The sequence below is a fragment of the Epinephelus fuscoguttatus genome, linkage group LG4, assembly GCF_011397635.1.
Source record: "Epinephelus fuscoguttatus linkage group LG4, E.fuscoguttatus.final_Chr_v1".
NCBI lineage: Eukaryota > Metazoa > Chordata > Actinopteri > Perciformes > Serranidae > Epinephelus > Epinephelus fuscoguttatus.
In genome coordinates, this window is record NC_064755.1 from 17,829,572 (window position 1) to 17,850,605 (window position 21,034).

General features: G+C 42.4%; 1 protein-coding gene across 1 annotated transcript; it reads left to right on the forward strand.

Moving 5' to 3' along the window:
* Positions 1-1,576: 1,576 nt before the first annotated feature.
* tmem86a (transmembrane protein 86A) lies at positions 1,577-19,375 on the forward strand. Its single transcript, XM_049574645.1, has 3 exons — positions 1,577-1,761; positions 11,990-12,254; positions 12,976-19,375. Exons 1-3 carry the CDS (start codon positions 1,741-1,743, stop codon positions 13,401-13,403), a joined length of 714 nt encoding a protein of 237 aa, XP_049430602.1. The 5' UTR covers positions 1,577-1,740; the 3' UTR covers positions 13,404-19,375.
* The last annotated feature ends 1,659 nt before the right edge of the window (positions 19,376-21,034 follow it).

A 21,034-nucleotide genomic window follows, 5' to 3' on the forward strand; every position in this document is an offset into this window, starting at 1 on the left:
AGCTGCACTTTTATAAACTGCAGTTTTTATACAAATTAAGCGGAATAAAAACTAAAATATCTCCCTTTAAAATGTAGTAGTAGAAGTATAAAGTAGCATGAATTGAAATTCTCCAGTGAAGTACCTCAACGTTCTAGTGAAGTACAGTATCTGGGGAAAAGAAAGTTACTTTTCACCAATGATTGTGTCCTACAATTGAAGGCAGTGTCTCCCACACATGGGTCCATTTTCCCAGTTTTGGAGCCACAAAAATGCTGCTAAAACAAACAATACTTCCATTAAGTATTTTTGACATTTTGTACCACATCAGTCAGTATTCAAAAACTGTATAGCCTCCCATCTTTTATCTCTGTGTGTATTTGTGTGTATATATTTGTATACATTTTGGTGTCTACTTCATTCTAATCTGATGTCTTAATAAGTCATTACCTCAGTTTGAGAAAAATCTTATTATAATCAAGATACATTAAATATACATCTACAACAAAAATGTAAATTCAACAGTCCTGTTAGATTGTTCCTTTACAATATAGCAGCAATATTAAAACAGAGCTAAGAGAGAGGGAGAGAAGGTAAATGGAAGAGTAAGGGGGAGAAAAATCCAATTATGAATGTAAATTTTGAAGCAAAACTGTAGTAGTGCTGTACCATGGGATTATATTGATACTAATTTAGGTTAAAAAATTCCATTCAAATCAGTATAAACTCATTTTTAATACCTTAATGATCCAAATTGAAGAGCACTCATATATTTAGTTCAAGTTCTCTATTTATCATATGCACAACCATTACAGAGAAGCAGTCATTAGCAAGGTCTCAGCGTCCTTCCAACAATGCCAGCCCAGTTAAATATGTATAAGAAGATCATGCAATGCAAGCAAAAACAAAATGAGAATCTACACATATAATAGTGCAAGTTAAAATAAGGGATACATGTAACATATATGAAATATATATATATATATATATATATATAAAGAATGGACAGCAACTGCAAAAGAATAAACTGAATGTAGAAGAATGTTAAATGTATAAGCATAATGATAAGTAGCTATATAGATATAGAGGTGTAAACAGTTGTAAAATAGTAAGTATCAGTATATACAGTAACAATGCAATGATAAGATGCATGTGCTCATTCTGAGATTTTAGCGGAAAACGTTTGCCTGATTGGAAACAAGCAAAGCGAAGGGAAATCAGATTAATAGCAGTTAAATCAATGCACGTAATCAATCAATGCAATCAGCAATCAATGTATTTAATTACAGAAACATTTCGACCTCAGATGTGTTTGCCGGGCTTTTTTAATCTGATTCCTAACTCCTAATCTGACCCATTACCAAAGGACTGTCTGCGCACAATCACAAAAAAGCTCGACACAAATGCTTCCAACGAGCTCCATCTCTGTAAAATGTAAATAAAGGCCATCTGCTCCGACATGTAAACAGCACACTGAGTCCTCCTATCAGGGCATCCCTCGCGCCTTGGCCCGCCCCCTTTACGACTTCTCTCTGCTCCTATTGGTCAACAGAGTAAACCCCGCCCACGCCACGGCTGAAGTCTCAGTGCCGTATTCAAGGGCTCTGTGGAGTCTAACCTCCTACCGGACATCGGACCGCCCACCTGAGCGAGGACAAAAACAATCGGCATCTCTCATGCAGTACAAATTAAACAGGAGGACCCCGGCCCAAATTTGATATTAAAACCTTTCTCGGCGACACGGACACCACCGAGAGAGAAATGGTTTCCCCGGTAACAGTGGTGAGTATCTGCTTCCGGCCAGCGGTGACATTTTCCACACATTAAACAGGAATAATAGTGTTAGCTAGTTTAGCTACACGATAACAGCACTTCCAAGATAAAACTATCAATCCTTATTCATGTATCTGTCGCTATATGTTCAATATGGCTGCGTCGAGTTATTAATTCACTGTTTAATGTTTATATTTGCGTTATTATCATAGCATAGCGTGTCATACTTTGTCTTCGAGGGGCAGCGCGTGCTCCTGTGCTGATAATTGAATTACCGTTAAACAGGAATGTCTGCTCGGTAAATTAAAAATGCTCAGCTGGGGTGTCCTTATCAGTGTGTTAGTGCCTCGTTTTGTCATACTGTTCCCCTGTTAGTGTCAGTGACTCCGAGCAGGAACTTTTATGTACAGTGTATCTGCCTCCCTGACATTTGGACACGGTTTAGCAGCGGCTCTTCACCCTGTTCCGTCTCGATATTCCGAGAACAGAAGGACGCTTCTACAAATTTCCAAAGGCAGCCCCGGACAAAAACGCAAACCTGTCATGTGACGACCTTTTTTGTCTTTTTTTCTCCCCCTCCGGTAACGCATGCGCCGAGCAGAGCCCTGCTGTGGCTGCCTTTCTTTTCATCTCTTTTGCTGTAGCTGTGCTTTACATACACTCTGTTGTTCAGCCCAGCCATTAGCCACATAACTGACCCAAGTGTCACTGCGAAGGAGGAGCAGGCAGTTTTGACAGTAAAATTGTGACAGGTTCGTGAATAATTTAACCGGGCCGAGCATCCTCTTACTTTGACAGAGCTGCTATGAAATTTTACCCCATTTGAAGGGGCCAACTTGGCCTGTAGGAAGCCTTGACGTGTAGCCTGTGTGAGTGCTGTGAGAGGAGGCTGTGTGGATGGAGGAATGCTTGCCATACAAACTGGTTGCCTCAGTGATGATGATGCTGTGCAGGTCCTGGGGTTGCTTAACTGCAAAGCCTTGGCCCTAGTGTTGCAGTAAAAGGGAGTGTAGGGGCATATGCCAAGCAGTGGCACCTCAAGCGGGGGGCCGGGGGGGGTCCATGACCCCCTCTCATACAGTCGCCCCCACTTCTGTGAAATAATTGGAGGTTAAAGTGCACTGTTTTTTTGCTTTTAAGATTGAGTTACTTTTTGTGTGCCTTTATTAGATAGGAGCAAGGGGCTACAGGTCGGAAATTAACACACAGCTGCTGTGGTAGGGACATAGCCTTTGTACATGGGGTGCTCGCCCTACCGGTTGCTCAGATGCGTTCATTTTTTTAAGCTAGTGCAAAAGTAGTGGTATCTTACACAAGCAGAGCACCTAATTCACACATTGGAAGCCATACTGGCATAACTTGTCGGGAAGAAGACTAAATGACCCTGCACAGCTAGGCTAAATTTTGACGAGGGAACAACTGGCATGGCTATTTTTAAAGGGGTCGTTTGAACTCTTGCCTCATCTTGGGTTCTATAGGTACCCACGAGTCTCCCCTAAATGTAAGGTTTGTTCCCAGTTAATGTTTTGTTCCTTATAATCAATGTACTTCTTCAAATTAAAGCTGTATATTTGTCTCCTTAAAGTTAAAGGACAACCAGCCTATTTGAAGAACAATGAAGCAGCTAAAGCCCTGTTCAGACCAAAGATTGACGATGAGACAAAACCGTGACCTGGTCAGTCTCAGCTCGAGTCAGGCCAGCTGATGGTGTCACCTGTGACTCAGCTTGTCAAATCTCCAGCAGCTCGTTTTATAATGTAAAGCACGTCACCTGTTTCTACAGCCAGTCAGCTTGTGGCCAAGTCTGTTAACTGTCCGCGAATGGCGTGTTAACTTGCTGTGGCCTTCTCTGACAACAGCCCTCCATCCTCACCATTTCCATCCTCACGGTTTTTCAGTGTCAGACGGTGGGTTGCTGCTGTTGCTTGTGATATGTACACATGTCACACGCACACACTCATTGAGTGATTAACAGGCGCTAGTTATTTAAATGATTGTGGTGTATTTGTTCTGAATATGGCTCATCTGAAGCTCAGGTCAGTTGTTTATGTTTTTTGTCGTTACATCAATACTAGAAATCCAACTGTAGCAACTATTGAACTATCGCTATTCTTATTCATACTGTAAGTAAGTACATACAGTATATTCAGATACAAAACAGCCTAAAAAGCGGAAGTACAGACAGTGTGGGATGACACACCATTTCGTCTAGTTGAATTGGTGTGAACTTGCAGATTTTCAGAATGTTGCAGACTTGGGAATTGAAAGTAGTTGCAAGTTTCAACTCATCTCATTGTGAATCTTTGGTCTGAACTTTAAAATAAGAAACCAAAGTATATCAGTATGTGATTCCTTAACTCTCCATATTGACACAGTTTTTCACTCACCTTTATACTTTAGCAGCATAATAGACTTCCTGAAATGTCACTGATGGCTTTTGGTATTGGCGTGCCATCCCAACATTTTCCTGGCCACATCTGGCTATGGAAAGTTTCTTGGGGCACCACTGGTGCTGAGACCAACCACTGGTGGACAGTGTGTAGTAGGACGCACATTTCTCTCTCTCCAGTTTAAAAAGACAAGTAGGTGAGCAAATGGCATAGACTTTGTGATCATTATGAAACATCACATCGACCATTGCAAACCAAAGTCTATTAATAATCATCAGTTTACTTTTAATTTTCCTCATTTTTGTATACAGTGCTCTCAGAGTATTGTGATCTGTTATTTTGATTTACTGTTATAACTGAAGAATAGATATTAGCGGGTTTCGAGCCTCTATTCCTGCTCAGAGGTCAACTATATTCTGAAAAAGGGTTCATTACCCATTAGATGCTGCTATAAATCTAGTACATCTACCTCACATGCAGCTGTATTAAGGCCTTCTCATTAATTTCTGACGCTAAAATAAGTTTTTATGAGGACATGTTGTCTGCTAAACAGACTGTTGTGCTCTTTGGGGAATGTATCAACTTCAGTCCGTTACAGATGATCTCGTGTCAGTCTCTGAGAGGAGAGACCGGCACAAACTTATCAAATGTGGACTTTGCCCTTGCTGGCAGGTGCGTGCTGTAACCCAGAGATACAGTGGGAGCTTCAATTTGCTTTTTTGGCTTTTTTAAGTTCAATATTTGAGGTGTTGGTCCCCAAATGTTTTTACTGCACTAAATATTACATACTTAAAAACTTATTAAAGTGCAGCAAAAAGATAATGGTACAAAGGTGCATGTTTCAACTGTTTCAACTAGAGATGGGCATCAATTTTCGATTATCGATGATTGATTGTTAAGGCTTTTGATCGATCACAAATAATTTTGATTGATAGTCGCAGTGTTTCCCCTACAATGCCTGGCATAGGTCCGGCGAGTCGCCATGCCAACGAGACCCTTCCGCCCGGCAAGTCGCCGTGCTAACAAGACCTCCCGCCCGGCGAGTCGCCGTGCCAACGAGACCCTTCCGCCCGGCGAGCACGGCGACTCGACAGGCCTACGAGATCCCCACCGGACCTATGCCCGGCAAAAAATTATTAACAGACGGAGGCTCTCATCGCTCTCCAAAGCCTCAGCGGCTTCCCTTGAGGCCTCTGAAAACACTACGCCATTGGAAGACGGAGGTTTTGCTGAAAACTGAAGCCTCTAACTCTTGCTGACAACGGTAGTAAACACCCAGGGGTGAACTGCACATGCGCGTCATTCTTCCTCCTTGGCCTGGGGGGTTGAGGCTCAAAACTGGGGCAGCTGCACTCTGTTGCGGCGACAGTCTGCACTGCACTCTTTTGTTTTCTCTCTTTTGAAATACTCGCTTATCAATTAATCGATAATTGATCGTTGATTTTTTTTGATGATCGAATAATGAATTTTGATCGTTTGCCCATCCCTAGTTTCAACTGTGCCATACTGTACTGCTTGTCTGAAACTGACCTCAAGATATCCTTGGAGTTAAAGCAGCTGTAAGAGGGATCCTTCCCACAACAGTGTTGCATGATGCTACATAGAAATAACATTGTCATATGACTCACATGCCAGCTGTGCCTGCCAGGACCATACTTATGTTACAGTTCCCCTCTGCCAAATTAAGTACACAAGACTTTACAGGTCTTTTATATGTTTATGCGTATCATGTTTCCGCCACTCGGCCAGCGTATGACCCAGAGTGACCCAGAAAAATTGAATAGATGTTCATCCTGGCTGGATGTTATTCAATGCTTCAATGCGGTGCTTTTGTTGGTTCATGGTTGGTGCAGAAGCAATAGCGGCTAACAGCTGCTTGTTCCTTCCTGAACTGCAGTTACAAGATGGGTTTGGGTTCTGGTTGCTGATAGTTTGGCCAGTTACAGAGGTGTACAGATGAATTAGCGTGTAAGTATAGTCATCACTTCTTTTGTAGCATTCTCAAGGGATTCTGCATCATTTGCAAGCTTGAAAAATACATTGATTTTGTAGTTAAACACAGCTAAAAAAGCACTGCATCAAAATACTTTGCTAAAATCCTTTGTTCCATCAAGCCATGTCATCCTGCTGTTCATTTCCAGCAGAGCAACCCTCTATTGCTTGTTAGTGACGATGTAAATGCAGTCAATCATTAACCATATTCTTTAACAGGGGACAGAGGCAGGTGTTTGCAGCCAGTCAGCTGTATCACTACAGCACTTCTGCAAACAGCCTTCATTTACAACGCGATCATTCAGACAGCAAGATGATAACAAACTGATTCATTTTGTTTGCCTCCCAAATGAGGCAGTATGTTCTGTTCTCTTATGCTGGCGACAGCTGACTGTCACACAGGGGCTCGTAGCCGTCACTAATGTCCCCTTCAGCGTCCCTGCAGACCAACTGACGCCTCAATCAATGTGAGTGGAGTAGGTTACAGCTGAGACGATACCGTGCGGCAACCGCCCCCGACAGTCTCATTCAGGTACATAATGCTGAACAGGAGAACTAGGCTGAACCCGAGAGAAATAAAACTACTACATTCACTGTGGACCGATTTATGGAGTTCACCAGGCAGTTAGGCCTTGTTAATGTAACAGTTTGATACAAGGAGAAGATTAGAGAAGAACAATTACACCAGATATAACAGCAGCAATGGCAGCTGATTTGACAAAAATATCCACCAGACACGATCATTATTAAGATTAAAGTCTGAACACAGTTGGATATTTCAGTCCAGCTAATGATACAGTGAGGTAGACATTTCCCGGAAGATTTCAGTGAGTGGTTTTTGTATGCTGGCATAGCTGTGTCCGATGCACTGAGTGCTGTTTTAGCCTTGTCTCTCTCCCACTCGCAGCACTTATCTCATTGTGTAGATGCAGTTAGTTTACATGAACAACAATGGAAAGGGAAACTGCAAAGTATGGCTCAAACGCAGCATGAACAGGACCAAAGGTTGTGGGAATCTCTGACTTCCTCCCACCTTCCTCCCCTGGAATCTGTGTTCACCCTCCAAATCCCTCTCTAGACTCCACTGAGCTACATTTCCTTTCAGGATTTTCTGACACAAATAACAAACTGTTTGTGATTATGGATCATTGAGCCTAAATATCACTTTATTAAATGATAAATAGGCCCTATGTGTGTAATGATCCCAACAGCACAACAGAATGTTTTCTTCTGACGTACTGTTTTCTTGTGTTCTGAGCTTAAGTAGCCACCAGTGGCCTGATAAACAGAGTTGTAATATTGGCTTGTCTGGGAGTCCTGCCAGTTTTGTCTCCTCTGCTTGGCAACCATTTGGCCTTAATGGGATAGATAGACTGACCATACACTCATGCACGCTCACACACATACACCCACACACATTTTTGTCATAAGGCTAGCTTTAATCTTTATTTATGTACCCATTTGTTTTATGAAGATAATTGAAAGTAAATAATGGAGAGAAGATGGGTGCATTAGTTCACATTATACACCTTGCTTTAGTTTTACCTCAGTGGAAAGATTCCTCTCATCTAGAGGAGACTGATGATAGCTCAAATGCGCTGTATTTGCACGCAGATGGCAATATGTCATTCTGCAGGGAAACAGGGACTTAAAACACTAATTGAAAACAGTGTAATTCATTTTAAATAATGCACTAAAACTCCGCTTGTATTTGGAAATGGTCATGAAATGCCATGGATTGGGAGCAGAGTTGAAGATTAAATGTCCAATTTTTGTCCTGAATGTGTGCCAAAGCCACAGTAAGAGATCTGAGTGAATGTGAGGACACATAAAACAACAGGGTGTCCACATTCTTGGCCAGTCCTTGGTCATTTTCAGAGTTTCACATGCTCTGCAATCAGGTCTTAATGATACAGCGAGCCAGTTGAGTTCAGCTAAAACTGGAGTCATTTGTCCTCACTTTTTAGTTTTGTAAGGAGGACTCTGAGTGAACTGTTGCTTCTCAGTACTGTAGATCTTTTTAGACAAAATGCGAAAAGTGCATCACATTAAATTGGCCTTCCAAAAAGCAACACATGAATTACTTTGCCAATATTTTGTAGATGAAGTAATGCAGTTATGGTCACTCTGTGATGTGTGATAGAGTTTAAAGGGGATACTCTGGGTATGTGCAAATGAACAATGGTAGACGTCCCTTGATCTTCCCAGTGCCCTGATCTCCCTGTTCATCTCCCTGCTCAAAGCTGGATGGCATGAAATGTGTCTTCCAGTGGATATTTGCTGGCTCTGGGGCTGCTGCTCCAACTACAGATTGCACTTTCGCATTTTTGTATTCCCGCCGCCACTGACACAAAGAACATAGAAGCAAATCATGAAAGAGTAGCCCCCCCCCTCTCCCAGACTCAGAACAGATTTAATTAAACTGTGAAACAAAGCAGTGGAAAAACAGCCAACATTGCATTATGTCACCCACTGCAATCTGGTAGGTGTAGGTTTTCTACCTCTTGAATAAAAGCAAATGCCATAGCTGTTTTCCCGCTGTTTCCTCTGGTCATACAGAAACAGTTTTAGAAGTATTTGTGTCCTACTGCATAGACAGCCCACTTTCGTGAAAAGACCATCCTTCCAGCAGTGAAATACTTCCTTAAATCACAGATAACACCCAAGCATGTGTTTTTTGTCCCAACATGCTTGTGACCATGGGGGCTATCCAATTGTCTTCCTGCTGCCTCAGTCATATCCGCTACTCCAGAGGTCAGAAGTGTTGTCTGATCCTGTACAGTAATTTGACCCACTGTTATTGAGTAGTGAAATTGGGAACTGCCGCCCCTCCCGCCTTTTCCCCAGAAGCATAAACCATATGAACTAGAGTGACCCCTAATCATCTTCCACCTCCTCTTCTTCTCGCCTCTCCCCCTACCCACGTGTCCAATCCTAAATCCAGCTGTCATCTGAATGCTTGTAACTCCATCCCACTGTCCCCCCTCCCCTGAAACGTCCCTTCCCCACGCTTCCTCCTGCTTCCTCTCATCTGCCCTACTTACTTATTCTTTCGTGAATATTGCAGTCTGAGCATCGCTTTCATTTGCATCATTTTACTTTGCTAGAGAATGGTTGTGGAGAGGGATGCAAAATGGCTGCTGGAAAATAGTCATTTAGGACATCAAATACAGGGGCGGCTGGCCAATAGAGGGCGATAGGGCACCGCCCCTCCTCGAGCCACAAAAGAAAAGAAAGATGATAATAAGTGTATGATTATCATCATCATTATTGTCATATATACACACAATATATTAATTATTCTGATAATTTTCACTTGAAACAGCTCGTCCTGCCTCTGAATATCCAATCAAATGCAGTGTGAAGTCACGTTCTGGCCCTTTGGGGCGATATCAGCCTGGCTGGAAATCGCCCCGACTCACTCTCATAGACTTCCATGTAAAACACTTTTTTATTCTAAATGCAGGCACTCCAATGCAATCGCTATGGGTTCCAAGAGGGCTTGCCCCAGTGTGTTTTCATCATATGTAAACCACCAAGTATCATTCATGTGCTCCTCGGATAGTCTGATTTCCCATGTCGGGAAGTCGTTCTTACTTCATTGTGTGTTCATGAGCGTAAAGTTGTAATGTGGAGACATCATGGACATTACAAAGAAGATGAGTTGTATTTTATCACTCAAAATGTTTAAAAAACATGTCGTCAACCGTTTCCACCGAAATATTGCTTTACGGTCGGAAACTCATTTTTCCGATTATTCCTACATCACATGAGGCAGCGCCACTGCGCAGCGCTCACATTCAAGATCAACATGGCTAACATTTCCAGCTGATCCAAGAGGTTTTTTAGCCATATAGGTTAAAAAGGAACGACACATAGTGCGCTCAAATTCACACCTGTTCGTTCCTCTCTATGGATTTTATCCGCGACCGTTATTGAGAAGCCACTCATATCACATGAAACAGCGAAACTACAGCTTTGTCGGACACTTGTCGGTAGTCCATTGTTTTCACAGTGGAAAAAATGCTAAAGTTACACTTAAATTATGTATAACAGAGCTTTCATACAGCTTTGCACACACATTACTCTTGGATGGATTACTCGCGAATGCAGGGTTGCACAGAAATGCCACGCATATCACATGAAAGCGCAGGAGCAGAGCTTTCATGTGATACCACACACATCATTGTGCTGTCATCCCATCACGCTATACATACAGATCAGTTGTCTACAGAATGAAACCCTGACGAATTTCTTTACAATCCATTATACAGATCTTGTTATCAGTCACTTCATATAGTGAGGAATATCGTATCTTACCACGTCTTAGGCTTGCGTGTGTTTGTCCCTGTCTATCCACATTTGTAGTCCGGCTTTCAAGATGCAAATATCTCCATATTGTCCAGTTGACACTCCATCAAACTTTGTATGACAAGACCAGCCACTTCACCTTTGTGCACCCAGACAACTGAGGTCTAATTATGCATGCCTGACAGGGCTGTAGTCACCATATACATTGAGGGGGACATGTGTCCCCCCCATTGCCCAAAATGTCCCCCCAATATATAACTGAAACTGAAAAACAACAACAAAAAACATTCAGGTCAGGTCAAAGAGCAGTGATACTATGTCATGTGCATTGTATTAAGTTGTAGGGTATGCCTGCATTTATTTCTTTAATCAGAACACAAAATTAATTTCCACTTAGCTATAATAAAATGTTTTCTGATTAAGACTGACAATGACTCAGTGAATACCTTACTCAGTTTTATTTGATTAATGGTAAAACAGGTCCCTGTTTACATTCAAAGGTATTTGTGTGGGCAAACTGATGAAAATTAGTCTGTTGTTGACCACGGTTGATTGTTCAGTTATTGCAGAGCCAAATTAATTCAAATTTACCCATTGAACGGGTCACCTCAGCCATCATCACAACAATTGCCCCCCCTGAGAAATTTGGCAGGAGCCGCCACTGACCAAATAGTTTACCAGTCTTTTCAACTATTTCTCTGTTGCACTATGACCCCGTCTTTATCATCCCGTCCCTGTTTTACTTGTGTCTTCCTCATCTCTCCTCCAGTGATCTCAGCTCTCGTGAACCCTCACTCAAATCCTCTCCCTCTCAACTCAAGCTCTCCTTTCTTCTCCCTCTTTGCCTCCCCCAGGGCCTTCTGCCTCAGCACCAGAGGGCAATTCTCAGAACCATAGGTGTTGTGAAACCTCTTTCCAGCCCTGTTTTTGTACTTTTGTGACCTTGTTGGGCATCATCTGTTTGGACAGAAAGAAATATGGCTGGTAACTCAGTTGGAAAGAGTAAATTGAGACTTGAATGTGCTCCACAGTTCACAAGGACACGAGGCACAGAGAAGAAGGCGAAGCAGAGGTGGAGAAGAGAAACAAAAGCAAACTGGGGAAAGAGTGAAAAAAGAAGATAAGAAAAGGTTACAGGGAGTCAAAGGAGTTGCATGGAGCTTTTTGTATTTCCCCTTCAGCGCGCTGTTTCTGCAGTTTCGCTTCAGCGACAAAACACGTGCATGTCTGACACAGTGATGTAAACGAGTGACCACACAACAAAAGCCTGTTTCAGTCCAAACCAAACCACTCTCCCAAATAAGGAGAAGTGCAGACAGTTTGCTGCTTATGTTCTGTCTTTTAATCAAAGATGTGAGATAGCGTACCTCAAACAGGTTTTTGCTTCGTGTGATTAATTCGATCTCTCTGCCTTGAGATAAAAGCCCTTTTTGATACATCTAATTTAAGGCAGACTGGCAGTAGTGCCACTGAGTAGAATCACCTCATGTGAAGTGCAAACAGCTAGGTCTAAATTAATAATGTAAATATTTAATCTCTTTCAGGTCAAGAGTGAAGGCCCCAAGCTGGTGCCATTCTTCAAGGCAACCTGTGTATACTTTGTCCTGTGGCTGCCCACCTCAAGCCCATCCTGGTTCAGCGCACTGATCAAATGTCTGCCCATCTTCTGCCTCTGGGTGTTCTTACTGGCACATGGGTTCAGCTTCCTCGGTGCTCACTCCAGTGCCCGCAAGATCTTGGCTGGCCTCATCTTTTCTGCTCTGGGTGACGCCTTTCTCATCTGGCAGGAGCAGGGCTACTTCGTCCACGGTGAGGAGAAACTTCACACACTGAGTTGCAAAACATATGAGCGTGACTTGTTGTTCAACTTTGACTCACTGCACGCACTTTTTCCTCCTACTACTTTTTGGCTAACCTTCAAATTAAGTGGTATATAATCTGATGAAATATTTGGCTTGTTTACAAGTTGTCTCATTGCCCAGTAGACTTGTTGTGACATGTGACAATGATGCAGTGCTCCATATTATCAGAAGGGGCTCTGGTGAGTCACAAAGTTATCATGACCAATAGGAACACAGGCCAAAATTTAAACTACAAGAGCCAAGTTATGTAATAAACATAAATGATCATTTTAAATGATTATTTTCTTCACTTCATCAGGTGTCATGCTTCAAGCTGGCTAGATAATACAGGACAATATATTGTATCGATATTGTGATTTGAGACTAAATATTGTCAGTCGTGTTGTCTTTTTCTGATTTTATAGGCTGCATTACAGTAAAATTATGTACTTTTCTAGTTGTTCTATTCTATTATTTGCCTTTGCCCAATTAGTCATTATATTCACATTACTGTTGATTATTGATCAAAAATCATTTGGTGAATATTATGTGAAAGCACGAAAACATAGAAAATACAACATCGATACAGAGGTATCTGGTCAAAACTATCACAGTATTTGATTTTCTCCACATAACCCAGCCCTAATGCACTGTAGGATTGTATTTAAATCATACATATTTTTCTGCAGGCCTTCTGATGTTTGCCATCACCCACATCCTCTACTCATCTGCCTTTGGGATGAAGCCCATTAACATGTCCGCCGGCCTGGTGATCACTGCCGTGTCCTCTCTAAGCTACATGCTGTTGTACCCCTACCTGTCGGGCCCCTTCACCTACCTGGTGGCCGTCTACATCGCTTTGATCGGCTTCATGGGCTGGAGGGCCATTGCGGGCCTGCAGCTGGCCAACGACCTCTGGACGTGGACCAAGCTGTCTGCCTGCCTGGGCGCCGTGCTCTTCATGGTCTCCGACCTCACCATCGCCGTCAACAAGTTCTGCTTCCCCGTGCCCCATTCGCGCGCCATCATCATGGCCACCTACTACGCCGCCCAGATGCTGATAGCGCTGTCGGCCGTCGAGTGCCAGGACGCCGAGGTGGCCAGGAAGAGATTGTGAGGTGCTGCGGTGTCCGCAGTGAATGGCCGCGAGGCTGGGAAGGCGGCAGCTGCCCCACCTCCTGCCCTGAGTGATCATGGACACATCTCACTGCCAGATCCCCAACCCTCGACCCTCATTTCAGTGTGGTGCTCCCACACCGTTGTTACCATGACGACTGGCTCTCTCCAGTCTTCACGTGGCTATCACTCTACTACCCCACTAGTACGATAGTCTCACACCTGTCTTCTTACCATGAAGATAAGGTAGAATTATCTTCAGCCTCTCCCAACAACAGTCCTACCTGCCTCCTCCGATCCTAGAATGGCCGCCTCTCCACCTAGTTACCATGGAGACAAGTGTAGTGATATTAACCTGCTATATATAGAGAGTATTACTTTACTTTTAACGATTATGTTTTAATTTAAGGGGAGCACGTCACTGGGGACCTTCAAGAAGTGCGTGTGGGACAGCGATTGTGTGTGTGTGAGCGTGCGTGCGTGTGTGTGTGTGTGTGTGTGTGTGTGTGTGCATTTTATGTGTGTTTGATTAACACTCTTACCTCGCTTTCCACATAGTTCCATCACGCACAGTCAACACACTGACTCCCACCACACACGTCTTCTTTAAGTGGTCCAATAATGCAACATGACATCTTATTTTTGTCTTTTTTGTTTTGTTGCCTGAGACCTTGTTAAAAAGGGATTTTTTTTCTTACAGACTCACGCATGTTTGGCTTTTTTCACCCTCTGTTGCTCCCCCTGAATTAAGGGTGCTATTCTTAAAGTTGGGAGCATAATCCACACCTGCTTTATTATCTGCAGTCCCTTCCGTTTCATTTATAATAACCACACTGCCTTTATTCACTCCGCGATTTACATCGTCAACAAATCCTCACCTGGTCTTTGCAGGTGAATGAATTAGGTTGTTCTTGAATAGCTGGATGTGCAGGGAAAGAATGACGGAGACGAGGAATAAGGCAATGAGGCGGAAAGGCAAGCAGGGAAAGTTGCGTGACTGCAACAACTGCAGTGTATTGTAGCTGTAGTGACTGAGATTTGGAGATTGTTTTTAGAAGCTTGATCCAGTTATTGACACTGTCCCGCTGTCACAAAGAGAACTCAGAACACACCATAATCCTCGCAGACTGCTGTATACATACTAACATGCTGCACACTGCACCTGCTTACCCTGATGGTGTTAAGTCTCTTGGGCTTTTTACAGTGTTTTGCCTGCACAATTTTTTTCCAGAAATGAGGTGTAAATGTTGACACGCACACAAACCTGACACCTACGACCCCTGCTGGTTTAGTTATTAGGAAAAGTCCACAGGGTTCTAGATCAGCCACCCCATGCTGTCATTGGCCAGGGACCATGTTATGAAGAATGAAAAAGAAAGAGCTGTGTTACTGGCTGGAATCTTTTTGTTTATCAACTCTCCCTGTGTGTATCTGGGCCTCAGAAGGCATTCACTCATAACGACACGCACACAAACACGCACATAAACATACACACTGCCCATGGGCAGTGTGGGTGAGGAAAAAAGGGAGATGGGGGAACTGACTTGTCATGTGAGGGAACAGTTATCCCATTATTCCCAATAATTCCCTCTCACAGGACATTTCATCAGCTTTAATCCCGCAAAATCCACCGCGGCTAATCCCCGACAGGTCTGCTGATATTTTTTGTCTTTCATCTGTCACACATTTCCCTCTCTCACCTTTCATTTGTTACGCTGCAAACCATTCATGCAAGGATGAACGGCCAAAATACTGAAGAAGTATACTGTAACCCTTTCCTCAGTTGTCTACATACTGTATATGCATGTTTGGAGTGTGTGCATGTGTGAGAGTGTATGTATTGCTATTGAGTGAATGTGTGTGTGTGCCTGTGACAAGTCAGAACCAACTCAATGCCAGAAATGCTGTGAACCATCATAGTTTGTGTGAAGTAGACACACGACTGGATATCTTTAATGTATTCTCACAAGGCTCTTAAACTTCATACTCTTCACCTCTTGAGATTTGGAACTACTTAATGTATTTTACAGCATCTCCCAAAAGTGTTGTCAGTTAAGGATGACTTTAAGGTAGTATTTGATGGGCAACAGTATATTGAAACTGGAGTCCATCTCTTTTTTAGGATTAATTTGACCTTAAAGCTGGGGTAGGCTATTTTTTGGAAAAGTGGAAAAAAATGCCAGGACTTTAAAATACAGCCCTCCTCCTGCAGCTCTCCCCCCTATGTCCTAAAGCGGGATTTATATTTGTACATCAGCTCTATGCAGTGCCTACGTCCTTGTGAGCATTTATACTTGTGCAATGGTGTATCTGTGTCACTCTGCAGTTACACCTCCAAAACACTAGTCGGCAGCGGGGTTTCTGTGAAGTGCTGTAAAGTTTAGTTGATTCAAAACACAAATTAAACATGGCTTAATAGCGACAATTTCAAACACAAGTACACAAAATCAGCTTCACTATAACTCAGCATTCACAGACAAAGCACTTGTCTTTATCTAGACACATTTTCCCCACAAATACAACATGCTAATGTTTTTAGCACAAGCCTATGGCATTTTTCATTCTATAAATTAGCCTAGTGGCTAGCAGACTTTTCTTCTACTCATATAAAGCCAGGGACAACAGCAACATTTAACAAAGGTACGTTACAAAATTCGTCTTCACAAGGTTCACTGACCAAACAACTGTCTTATACTTAACACATTTTCCAAACATATATAACATGCTAGCTAGCTCAAGCCTATGGCATTTTACATTGTATTAATTAGCCTAGCAATGAGTGACGATTTCCTGTACTCCTATTAAACCAGGATAAATCACACACAAGATTTAAAATGCTATTTAGTGGAGGCCTTATTGTCTTCACAATTTATTGTTTCTTATCTGTGAAATGAAAGTAAATTAAGGCTTCATTTCCACTGAGGGAAATGGTTTCAGTTGACATAAATACACAAGAGGTCTGCGTCACCTGCATCAAGTATAAATCCTGCTTGAGCCCCTCCTGCCCAAACGAACACAGGCATGTACATGCGCTTCATACAGTAACCTGAATGAGTATCAGTCATTTATTTCAAATATCCTGATCATGATTTTGATCCTGATGCCGTCATGTAGCGTCAATTCTATGAGAATTAATGTCCTGTTTTCTTTAAAAAATTGTGGGCCTGTAAAGCCTGTTGAGATGTCACACCGTGATTTGAGGCTCTAGCTAACGTTAGCTAGCTACATAAACATGGACTTAAATTAGCCGCAGCCATGTGAATTTGGCTACAGTGAGCTGAAGACTAAACTCTTCACAACATTTTCTCTTGATCTCTCAAACACTTGCCGATATTGACACATTTTATTGTGTTGTTGTCTGACTCTTTCTTTTTTGAAAAGTCCGTTCCGTTACGTGCAAAAACATTGTTATTGGATTTTTGCTGATGAAAAAAGCCTATCCCAGCTTTAATAGTAAACATTTCGACCAGTTACCTAGTATACATTACTGGCATTATGATTAATATCACTAACCAGCAAATCAGTTTGTCACAAATGTACACTTGCAATTTAAAGTATTAATCTATCAATAGCAAAATTGATAGAAAAATAGCAAAGGGACAGGCCTGTTTGGTGTTTCAGTCTACATGCACCTCAATGTGATATATTGTCCTGTGTATAAAACAAACAAGCGTGGAGAAGAAACAGACCCGTGTTATGGGTTCCTTCTGTTGGGTCAGTGGCCCCTGGAGCTGTCGGTAACACACCCACATATGCACAAAAAAAAACCCACACACATCAAAACATGTTTATGCATGGCATCAGCCACCATCGCAGATCTGCAGGCAGATCATGGTGATGACACTCATCAAGGTTACTTAAATACAACAGCAGTACGCAGTCTTAGTTTGACCAGGAATGACACTCAGCTCGAGCGTCTATTCCTCGCCACCTCGCCGGATAGTTCCTCAATCTCCTTTCGGCCTGTCAGCACGCTCGTCAGCATGATATTTCTGCTTTGTCAGTCAGAAGTGTTTTATCAGTCGGTCTGTGTAACCAACAGCCCGACTCTGTGGTACTCTTCCTCTTTTCATCTCATCCACCTCACTGGCGGAACAAGTTCTGTCAACAATTAATAAGAGCCTTTGCGTGGAACGACGTCCACAGAGGCTTGCCAGAAGACATACATTTGTCTGCTTTATGCTGTCTTAAATCAGGGTTTAGCGGAGTACAAGCAGAGATGCTGGTTAACATGATGGACTATCCAGTATGCAGTCTAATGTAAGACCACGAGGGAGTGACGAGACTGACTCAATCTGTCTTACTCATCCTTACTATGTGGGCAATTTATGTAGGCTCTACTTTCTTTGTCTTCTGCCACATAAAGCCTCCTAACTTGTGTTCCTGATGGCTGCATGCCAGAAGACAGGCTTTACTTTGAAGTATTGCTGAGATTATTTTTGTCGGCCAGCCCACAGTTTTGGAAAATCTCCACGACTTTGGAAAGTGAAGTTGCTTTTTCTATGAGTGATAGATGAGTGGTAAAAGACTAAGTTAAATACCATATTTAGTTTTGAATACTCCGTTTCTCCTCCGTCATTTCTATTTTTATTTGACTCGGGCACAGAAAGCTTAATAGAAAACCGAACTCGTTACATTGAGTGGAACATGTTAGCATCAGAGCCCTCTCATGTATCAAACAACCTTTTGTTTTCGAGAAAGCAGAGGTCTCCCTCATCGGTGCAGGAGTGTATTTGGCCTTCCACTTAGGAAGGAGGTTATTGTTGAGCGATACTGTAGCTGTAAATTAGGCGAGGTGAAATATGACACACGGGAAGACTCCCTTTCCATCCGGCCCATTGGCTGCCATCCTGTCCCCCCCCACAGATGGCAGGCCAGAAGGCGCATCACTTTACCCCTGCCTGTCAACAGCCCTGTTGTTCTGAGCTTTGTGCACGCAGACAAAAGGGACCTGGGAGAGCTGTGGGAGGCCAGTATGGTTCGTCCTGCACTGTGAGTAATGAGCTGGAACCAGTAGCTGTTGTAGAAAGGTCCTGTGGTTTCACTCGGCCCTCCGAATACATTTGCACTTTTTTTTTCTGTAGTTCTTTTTTTTTTCTTCTTTGCTGTTGTTTCCTGTGATGTTTTATTTGAAGCCTTTGCTGTGCTCATTACCACGCAGCAGGTGACATTCAAAACATAGAGATGTAAAGTTGGTATTCCTTTACTCATTCATTACAAGTAGGGTAGGAATCCTCATAACTCATCTACAGTAAGGGAAATGTGCACACCACACACCCAGGTGTTTTGACTGACAGTTCTCCGACATCCGTATAAGCCTATGACAAGTATGTAAAAGGAATGCCATCTTTTTAATACTAACTTACAATGTGCTGCAACTTTCTGTATACAGAGTAAGGCCAGTCAATCTCTCTTAAAAAGCTAGTGTTTAAAACAAAAAAGTTTGTCATGTACTGTATCTTTTAAATATATATTCCTCTTTCATTTAACTCTTTGCATCCCTGTCTTTAAGAGAGACAGCAGTGACTGTTTTGATGTCGATGGCTGAAGCACAAGAAGGTGACGCATGGGCGCAAGAGAGAGTCATCGTTATTCTTTAGAAGGTATTAATTGCTCTTGAAGTGTTACAAACCTTTATGTATGAATATATTTTGTAAGAGTTATCCTTTTATTTACAGAAAAGCATCCCCAAATGTTATTCTTGCGTGTCACTGTGGAAAGAGCTGGGTTTGTTTTCCACAGAAAAACTATTGAAGGCCCATTACAATGCAACATATGACCTAATTTCATGAACAAATGTGGGGGGTTTTTCTCTTGCTGATATATTTGACCTTGTTTTCCTTGATTTTCACTTTGTGATTTCTTTCTTTCATGACTGTAGAGACGAGATAGTTTCTTTGCTGTAGTGAAACTGCTATGAATGTGAATATCTATTGGAAAAATAAATGCAAGTACAATGCAACTTCAACATCACTTCCCCTGGTCTTTTCTGTTTGTTTCCTCAGCATCAAAAGGCACCACATTCAAAATGTCAGCTGATGTTTTATAGCTGTTAGGTGTTTCTACTGAAGCTGTTGGCCCTCAGCGGCTAAAGTGCCATTAAGGCAGAAAGGACTGGAGGACAACAGAGATCTGTGTTCTAGTAACTGCTGCACTCTTTGTCTGGCCGAGGTGGAAAATGTGCTTTCAACAGGCTTTAACTCTGTGGAAACTCATTCAGACTGCGACCCCAACTTCCTCTCGCTTTCTCTCATTCTGTCCGCTTTTTTCCTCTCTTTTTACGCACACACACATCAAATCTTTTAGTTTATTCATGTGGGAACCGTGCCAGTTCTCTCCAAATGTGTCTCATTCATTCGCAGCCAAGGTCTCACCATCAAAGAACTCCAGTCTTCTACGAAAATGAGGCATATCTGTAATGGCCTTTATAAAAAACAGGCTCAGTGACATGTGCTTCCACTGACATAATCAAATCAGATGAAATGACGCTGAATCTTCAAATAAATGTGCAATTATCTCACCGCTGTACAATAATACCTCATTTAAGTTGTGTACTGAAAAACCCTTTAATAGGTTTTCATCATGGGTCTATTTGTCTAGTCATGCATATGCAACGTCATAAATGGAAATACATTTAATTCTCTGTGGGCACAGCAGCCTTTAGTTTCTGCCAAATACCTAGACTGCCTATTCTGGCTTTCACCTCACACAGCTTCCACCTTATTATGCCGTATCTGAGCAGCAAGAAAGGCGGAAGGTAGCAGTGACGTCAGTTTATTACACGTTGGTGCCTAATTGATTTGAACTTGGCAACCTGATGCTGCCAGTTCCCTGGTGGTTCCATAGAAATGGAGTTTGTGAGAGTCAGTGCAGTGACGTCAAAATGGAGAGGGGTTGTGACCTCTCTCTGTCTATTTGGCAGCTCCTTGCCGGACCACACTCACCCTTTCAAGGAGCATTCGAGGCCTCTTTAACCTGAGGGAAGCCATCACACACTGCAGTGGGAAAGTATGAGGACAATTAGTACTAGTTTTGTTTCTAAACATTAGGTTTGAAATTAACAATCACAGTGAGGTTTAAGTGGACTTTTAGGTTCAAGAGCTCACATAAAATCTGTATTTAAACCATATTAGATGAGGAGTGTTGGACTTGAAGTCTCTTTTATAGTCAACAAATCTTAGGACTGTGTCGTCTAAACATAGAGACAATAATTTAACAGCTAATACGTGATATGCCAAGCTCACCAGGCCTCAATCAAACTGTTTTATCTGCTGATCAGACTAAACGCAAAAAGCCCCAGAAACAAGCAAGAAGCGTAAATGGCCGCAGTACGAGCCATCAGCAGGGAAAATAAAGTGTCCCCTGACATCTATGAGTTGCAAACAGTCTTTGAAATATGATAGCATTAAGTAAAATAACATTAACTTGTCCAGTTACTTTCTGTCACCTGAAATTTGGGGGCTACTGGTATTTATAAAAGGGATGACAGCTGCTACACAGCTCATCTAATGTGCATGATAACAGCTGCAAAACTGGGAGTCAGCATCTCTCTGTCAGCGCTTCAATTTAAATCTAATCCCGCACTTGACAGAGACAATACTAAAAAATGTGACACCATCCTAATAATTTCCG

Bases quoted from the DNA above. Each gene is read 5' to 3' on its own strand.
- tmem86a (XM_049574645.1), top strand. From the start codon at position 1,741: ATGGTTTCCCCGGTAACAGTG. The intron at 1,762-11,989 runs GTGAGTATCTGC...AATCTCTTTCAG, and splicing joins TGGTTTCCCCGGTAACAGTG to GTCAAGAGTGAAGGCCCCAA. The intron at 12,255-12,975 runs GTGAGGAGAAAC...ATTTTTCTGCAG, and splicing joins GCAGGGCTACTTCGTCCACG to GCCTTCTGATGTTTGCCATC.